At 48.5% G+C, this 8,177-nt stretch overlaps 1 protein-coding gene across 1 annotated transcript; it reads left to right on the top strand.

Moving 5' to 3' along the window:
- The first annotated feature begins 4,599 nt into the window (after window positions 1-4,599).
- Window positions 4,600-6,650, top strand: Tmsb4x (thymosin beta 4, X-linked). Its single transcript, XM_013508189.1, has 3 exons — window positions 4,600-4,683; window positions 5,772-5,884; window positions 6,301-6,650. Exons 2-3 carry the CDS (start codon window positions 5,785-5,787, stop codon window positions 6,333-6,335), a joined length of 135 nt encoding a protein of 44 aa, XP_013363643.1. The 5' UTR covers window positions 4,600-4,683; window positions 5,772-5,784; the 3' UTR covers window positions 6,336-6,650.
- The last annotated feature ends 1,527 nt before the right edge of the window (window positions 6,651-8,177 follow it).

The raw sequence follows: 8,177 nt of genomic DNA, 5'->3' as shown, positions 1-8,177 counted from the left end.
TGTTTTTGGTGCTGGGATCTGAACCCAGGGCCTCACGTAGTACCCATTCTAAGAATCCACTCTACCACTGAACTACAGTCCAGCCCTATTTTAAAGTTTTAATGATGTTAATTAATGGTTTATGGACATAGACTATAATTTTATCCATATCTAGCAACAGAACAAAGTCTAAAAAGCCTAAGATTTCAGGAAGATGTAGTGCGCAAAGGAGGCAGCTTCGAAGCCCACCAGCCTGCCCCTGGCTTTCACTGTGTGATGTTGGGCAGGTAACTTAATCTCTCCAGAACTCTTTCATGTGTGAAATGGGCAACGTAGGATGCCTCTGCCCCAGGCTGTGTGAGGCTTAGGGAGCTGCGGCAAAGAACGCTCCCCATGTCTTCTAAGCACTCCAAATGCACTAGCTGTCACTCCCCGCTTCCCCTGCAAGCCCCTGCAAGCTGACTCATTCACTGCACCCCCGTGTGAGTTGCATTCTCCGCCTTGGAAGCTGCTGTCTGGCTGTGTGGAAGCCAAGTGACCACTTGGAGGGGATGTTGCAGAGGCGAACTCGAGCCACACAGGAAGCTGACGCTGGCGATCTGCTCCAAGCAGCCGCACGTGCGCCGAGGGTCTGCGTGTTCTTGGGATCCTCTTGCTGCTCCAGTGTTCCGTATTCGTCCTGCTCATGTCTCCTAGACAGTTGGGGAGGCCCTTTGTCCACTGCACGGGAGACAAGGAGGGGCTCTGGGTGGGGACCGTGGAAACGGAAGTCAGAGGTGGGCCATGCATAACGACAGGGACTTGATCTACACCGTGTCGCTTACATTCTCCGAGTCCCCCCTCTGGTTTCTTTTGCAGTAAATCCAGGAGATCTGCACCCACCGCCTAGGATAAGAATTAATCAGATAACATACAAAGGGCTTAACAGAGAGCATAAGACTAGCAAGTGCATTAATTGTCATTCCTCTTCTTTCTCCTTTTCTGTCCCTGTCATCAGAGGGACGAGTTAAGGCTGTGCCTTTAACTATGGGTTTAAACACCAGCTCCCTTTGTCTTAAGGGAGAGCAGGGTGAACAGATGGAGATCACGGGGCTCCCGGGGGGCATGGGGTACAGGCAGGTGGGACAGACAGCAGGAGGCCCTGAGGCCAGACAAAGGGACCAGGGCTTGAGAAAGCAGAGTGGGGAGCCTCACTGTTGTCCTTGTGCCTCTGTTCCTCCTCCCTTTCCTGCTCCTCATCCTGTGACAAATGCTAAGCACGACATTAAATAGCTTCAGAAGAATAGAACTCATTTTCATGAACTCATACTGCAGTTGGAAAGCAAAACGAAACAGTGTCCCCTGTCTTCCTGTATTCTTCCTGGTTCTGCAGGGCGCAAGATTGGCGGTGGGGCCACCTTTCCACCAGGCTCTGTTGGCACATTTTTTCCCAGAAAGCTGAGGAAGGGAGGGCAGTTGTCACGTGGGCAATTGGCTCATCTGTCACTGGAGAGCCCTCAGGGCGGAGAGCACCACTGAAGTGACCAAGCACCTTTGTAGGCCATTCTTGGGGCTCTCCACGTCTGCCTTTTAAATTGGTGGCTGTGCCCAGCACATGCTAACTCATTTATAAATTCTAGCTAGCTAGCTCCCCGGGGGCAGGAATTTGCCCTGCATCTGGAACTGTATTGACACTGAGCAGACTGAACTGTGTGCAGTAGGAAGCAAGGTGATGGGTTCTGGGTTCCAGGACCTTCCTCACTTAAGAAAATCAACTGAATTCTGGGTTACAACTGCTCAGTGATCAGCCATTGTGCCAACAAAGTGGCCTGCCCCCCCATTCTTTCTGCTGGTCCTCAGGCACGGACCTGGGGAGGATAAAGTGCTCCTTAGCGTAGTGAGTACAGAGTGGCCACCTGCTGCCTTTTTGCAATGATGACCCCCTAATCCTGGATGTCCCCACATCTGTAAGCCACATCTGCAAGTCTCTGCTCATGAAGATCAGTGGACAGGAAAGAACACTGAATATAATGCTCTTATTCCAATGTTTATTTATTTTTTGAGACAGAGTCTTACTATGCTGTTTAGGCTTGTCTTGAACTCACTATGTAGCCCAGGCTGGCCTCAACCTCACAGCCATCCTCCTGTCTTGGCCTCCCAAGTACTGGGGTTACAGGAGTGCACCACCACGTCTGGCAAGGGGAGGGGGATCATTTTTTATTTGTTGTAAAAAAAAAACAAATGATCTCATTTTTATTGGTCATTTATCTGTGCAATAATTTTAACGCTATATATCATATTGCAATAATGTAGAAATCATATACAACAAAAATAGATAAATTTCTCTTTATAAGAGAAATGGTAACAGAACATCTAAAATTTTAATGAATTCCAAACACTAAAACTTTTATTTTATTGTCCTCCTGACTTTCCATTCTAAATAATAGCACCAAAGGCACTACAAAGAGCTACTAATTGCCACACACTGTCCTGAGCATTTAACCCTCTCACGACGCTGTGGGGTGATATTAAAGTTGACGCATTTTACAGATGAGAAGACTCAGGCGCAGAAAGATTAGGTAGGATGGCCGGAGTCACACAACTTTTCATACTGTTCCTTTTGTGTGCTTTTTAAATTTTTAATAGTACTGGGGCTTGAGCCCAGGGCCTTCACACAGCTGAGTCCTCAGCACTCTGCCAGCTCTGCCTCAGCCTCCCAGACTGCTGGGATTCCTGGCCTGCACCACCACACCTGGCTCCTGGGCTGCTCTTAACCTCCTCACCCTTTCCCTGAGCAGCTGAATTCCCTGCAATGGGAAGCCAAGCCCAGGGACAGTGAGCTCTTGGCAGTTAGCGAGCTGCCTGCCTGGCTTCCCCTCCCACTACCTTCCCCTCTCTTTCAGTCCCCATCTACCCTCAGCGGAAGGGATGTGCTAGAAAATTGCTCTAGATGTGTACCAATTTCCACTCCTCAGGCTCCTTGGGAGACATGGGTCCTGTGAGGACTGGAGAAGCAGCCATCCAGGAGGAAAGGATTTTTGACGGCAGCTGGGTGAGGGGAAATGGAGTTGACGAACCCACAGAAATGGTGTCAGTGAGACTGCAGCTGCCAGCGGAAGAGGCCAGAAAGTCACCCTGCAAGATCTTCTCTGTGTTTCAACCATGCGGTGGACTCCCAGACCAATCCGCACAGGACAGCGGTGTTCCCAGAAGGTGACATCCAGTGCCTGCGCCAACAGGACTAGGGCCCTGGGGGTGGTGGAGGGAACGGGAAGGCAGCGGCCCAACAGAGCATTAACTGGGGAACCAGACGGTCACCTGCCTCTGTCCACCCCCAGCCCTTTCCTCCCCAGGAAAAGGGAAGTCAAGCAGATGGAGAAATGGGGGAGGGAGTTCTTGCTGCTCCTGAGTTGGCACCGAAGGGTCTCTCTAACAGTTGACTCTGATCCCCAGCGAGACAAAAGCCTCTGCCATAAAAATGATTAGCAAAGGCTTTCTGAAAAACATTTCCCCAGGACAGAAGAAAAGAGAAGGAATCTTGTGCATACAGCTTTGCATCTCTGAAATAATCACAAGGAGGCCTTTTTCCAACCGGTGGCAGGTCCCTTGCCTTTCACATGCCATTTGCAGGCGCGGGGCATGGCATTTGTAACTCCTTTGCAGCAGCAAGTGGGTGGCTGGTCCTCAGAGTAGGTGCCATTTTGAAAACTGCTGCTCTCTACCGAAATCTTCCATATTTCCAGCTGCACTTCAGAGGCGTCCTTGTGCTGCATGAACGTGTTCTCTTCAAAACGTACAGTTCAATTTCTCAGCACAATTTTAAGACATTACAGAAAATGGGCTCGTGGGCTTTGGAAATCAACACGGGCCTCCTCTGCGAACACTTTTATAATTTATGAAAATAAGGAAGAGGAAAGTAAAGAACTTCCTCATTGTCAGGCAGCAAGTCAATAGCAGAGCTTGAACTTGACTTACGTTTTTAAGGGGGAAGCATTGTGCTCTATAAACTCCAAATTACCTTACACCCAGCAGATGTTATAGTTATTTGATCTGAGTTGTGGGAAATAAAAGAACAATGAAGAAAGCGGGTGCTACAGCGGTGAAACTTCTTTTCTCAAGTCCCTTAAGGATGCTTTCCCTCCCACCCAAGTGAAGGGGAATCCAAGCGGGAAGACAAAGAAGGCCGGGTGGGGCGAAAGCTCCGGGCCTAAAGCTGAGTCACTGGAGTCGTACCCCCGGCAGTGGGTGAGGCCCGTGTGTGAGGGACACCGCGCCCTAGCTTGAGGACGTCTGCAGCAGACAAAGCCAGATTCGCAGTAGAGGAATGTCTGTACCCTTAAGTGCCACCCAGGCCCCTAGTTGTCACGCACTGGTCCCCGAGAGCAGGTTTAGGCTGCTCTTGCAAAAATTCATTATAACAGGATAAACGTAAAAGGGGAAAATGCACTGTGAAGAAAGTATTGGAGGATGGGCTTTTGCTCATTTTATTTTTCCGCCGTCCTTGCGGTTAAGGCGCACTGATGGGGGAGGGAGACCCCCCCCCAAAGCCGCGGGCCTCCGGACGCCGTTCAGCGGACGCGGCGCGAAGGAGTTAAGCGGGCCTGCGGGTGACATCACCTCATTTACATAGGAGCGCGCATATAGCGGTGCCTGCCGCGCCCCGCCCGACACTCGGCGTTCGCCACTGAGCAGATCGGACTTCGCTCGTTCGCGCACCTCGCTCCGGTGAGCCCCAGGGCCCCTTTCTCCGGTCCCCTCCAGCCAGGCTCACACGCTTGCCCCCTTCACCCCCTGCATCCCTATTCAGGAATCCCTAAAGCGGATCCCAAGTGATCCTCCTTGGATAGGTCGCTGGGAAAAGCTTGAGGATGCGTAAATCCCTTCAGAAGCTGGGCAATGGGAACGATAACTCAGTCTTCAAAACCACAAAAACTGGCATTTTGCCGTACAGCCTCAAGGGGACATTTTGGCTTTAGTTTTTCCCCAAAGGCATCTCCGTTGCCTCTGAGGCTGAGCTTAATCAGAAACGAAAGATCCTTTGTTCTAAAGCGCATTCCTGGGAGCTTGGAGCCTCAACCGCTCTCAAGTCTCCCAGCCTTGAAGGGATCGATGGCTAAGAAGGCTGTATCTGAGCAGGTTTAAGGAGGCTGGGCGGTATGGTGAAATCAAAAGTCCTACTTGCAGAGGAATGTGCGCAAAGGCCGGGGGATTGCCCCTACATGCAGATCCGTATTGATTTATGGAGCGTGGGGGGGGGGGAGCTTTGTGCCTTCGGCTGCACAAAACTCGGTGGAGAGGGGGGAAGTGGCCGGGGCGGTGGTCGGAGGCACGGGCTGCAGCTGCCGTCTTTGTGAGCGGAGGAAAGGCGGGATCAGGCCTGCATCTTTGGAGGGGAGAGATCGTATCTAGAAAACGAAAACCCGTCCTGTGACCTTGGCTCCAGTTTTTACGCGATTTTTGCCTTCCACATTTACTAGGACGTGGCTTTGTTACTCTGTATGCGCTCCAGCCAGATTGTAATTTTTAAACGCTGCAGTTAACCTGCAGTGGTCAATTTCGCTGCCTGAGGAGATTTCGGCCTTGAGCCGTCTTCCTTCCTTGGTCCCCCACGTTTTGAAATATTGAGGGGGATCTCTATTTTTTTTTCCTCCTGCAGAAAGAGGAAGCTCCTCAGCCCTGAACAGAAGAGGAAGGGGGGTGGGGCTTCAGGCTGGGCCTTGGAGGGGAGAGGAGCATTTTTGAGCGGGGAGAGGCCAGGGCGTGGGTGGCGTCCTCTCAGCCTCTCAGCCTCGCTCTCGGCTTTGTACCTGCAGCTTTCTCGCGACCATGTCTGACAAGCCCGATATGGCTGAGATCGAGAAATTCGATAAGTCGAAATTGAAGAAGACAGAAACGCAAGAGAAAAATCCTCTGCCTTCGAAAGAAAGTAAGCTCCGACCCCCCCCATCTTCAGAAAAGGCTGGGCGGATGCGGTGGGTGGGAGGAGGATGGGAGGGGCGCGAAGGGGGAGCGGGGGAGGAGCAGACAGTTTGATGATGATGAATGCGGTTTAGAAAGGTTAATTAAAATTGTTTTGCAGCCAACAAACACAGGGCCTTAGTGATTTAATAGTGGAATATTTAATATGTCATAGTAATATACAGGTACATTTATCTACTAAAATGTACTTCGATTTAACACAGTTAATATAAATTATGTTTGATTATAATTGCGTGTATGCAAAATTTTTAGGCCATGAAAAGCGGTTTTAAATGAAAGCATTGTAATCTTTATAAAGTATTCTGGATTCTCTTAGCCTATCTTTTTTCTTTTTTTCTTTTTTTTGTCTTTTTCCGGTCACAGCGATTGAACAAGAGAAGCAAGCAGGCGAATCGTAATGAGGCGTGCGCCGCCAATATGCACTGTACATTCCACAAGCATTGCCTTCTTATTTTACTTCTTTTAGCTGTTTAACTTTGTAAGTTGCAAAGAGGTTGGATCAAGTTTAAATGACTGTGCTACCCCTTTCACATCCAAGAACTACTGACAACGAAGGCCTCGCCTGCCTCTCCCATCTGCCTGTGTGACTGGCAGGGAAGGAAAAGAGCTTGCATGTTGGTGAAGGAAGAAGCTGGGTGGGAGGATGGTGAAATCTAGAGTGAAATTCAAGCTGGTCCGAGGTGTCCTGCAGGCTGTAAAATGCAGTTTAATCAGAGTGCCATTTTTTTTTTTTGTTCAAATGATTTTAATTATTGGAATGCACAATTTTTTTAATATGCAAATAAAAAGTTTTAAAACGTGGCCCGGTGTGACTGCTTGGTGTTTGGAAGGAGCGGTTTGATCGAGGATGAAACCTTGGAGAAGGGACCTGCCTCTTGGTGTCACGGGGACTGAGAAGTGACAAACATCTTTGGTGATTTGGTAAATTCCTGCGCCATAGAAGTGCGCTTCTCCCAGGTACCCAAAATACCTCAGCTATAATTTAATAGGCAATTGGGAGGTGATTTACGTAGGCTGGTTCAACTCCTAGTATGAGTTATATAAAATCCTTAATAAAAATAGATTGGCCAAACTGGGTACAGTGGGCACAGTGGCCCCTGTTATTTGGGAGGCTAATGTGGGAAGATTGCACGAGCCCGGGAGTTCAAGGCCAGCAGGGGCAACCTACATTTGCCGTTGATCATACAGGTTCTGATAACCAACACTGAATTTATCACACATACTCAAGAAGAATGAAGGTGAATAGTTACAGCACGTCTTATTTGGGGTATCAAAATGAACTTGACTGCTTAACCAGTTGCCAGTTTTGCACAGAATTTAGAAAGCCTAGCCAGGTAAAACAAGTAGAAGTGACATTTCAGTAGCTGCTTCAAAAAGGAATTCAGGATGTCAGGTTCCTCACTGTCTAATGGCTGGTTTCCCATTTGAATTCTATATTTAAAATGGCGTTTACAAAATAGTACATGCATTCACCATCAACAAGTGAGTTAAAGTCATTGAATTCTCTTTAATTTGGATAACATGTTTGGATATGAAGGACACAAGCAGAACACGGGTGAAATGCTGTAAGTCTGGCAGACATTAATTGGTTACTGAGGTCTCATTTTTTTTCTCGAGTCCTCAACTGGTGAGAAAAAGCAAAGCCAGGCCAGAACACGCAGGAAGAGAAGGAAATATAGTGTCAGTACTTTAAGGGTAAAAGTTAGCGTTCTTAAAGCTCCTTAATGGATTCCTCCCTTCTGTAAGGAAAGGTGCAGATTTTCTTAAAAATAAAGAGCACCAATTTTAATAAGCAAAATTGACGCTGTTTAGAGTAGTAAACCCAATAGTAAAGCTAAAATGTATAACGCAAATGTCCAAAAAGGTAAACTTTTTCCCCTTAAAAACTGACTTATGAAAACACCCTTTTTGAAGGGGAGGGGGAGGAGAAATTGTTGATCGTGATCAACTAAACCAGTTGATTTCCTTTGCTCAACACTTCTTTTGAGAAATGCACAGGAAGCCATGTACCTGTGGTTTCAAGCATCAAGTAGGCCAACAGCTAGAAGCCTATCTGCACTGTGAGGGGAGGGGGCTGATACAGCTGCTGCAAACCTAAAGGCAGGAGCCAGCTGCCGTGGGAAGGAAGACAGGAGTAAAAGGATTTGGGGGGGGCATCGCAAGATGAAACAGGGCCCCAAGCCTTACAGTTAGCAGGGTAGAGGCCCAGTGAAAATGCCCAAGGCTCCAAGATAAACCAG

This window comes from Chinchilla lanigera, unplaced genomic scaffold (assembly GCF_000276665.1).
Source record: "Chinchilla lanigera isolate Chin_1 unplaced genomic scaffold, ChiLan1.0 scaffold00143, whole genome shotgun sequence".
NCBI lineage: Eukaryota > Metazoa > Chordata > Mammalia > Rodentia > Chinchillidae > Chinchilla > Chinchilla lanigera.
The sequence above is the reverse complement of the archived record's forward strand: the minus strand, read 5'-3'. Positions and strand labels throughout refer to the sequence as shown.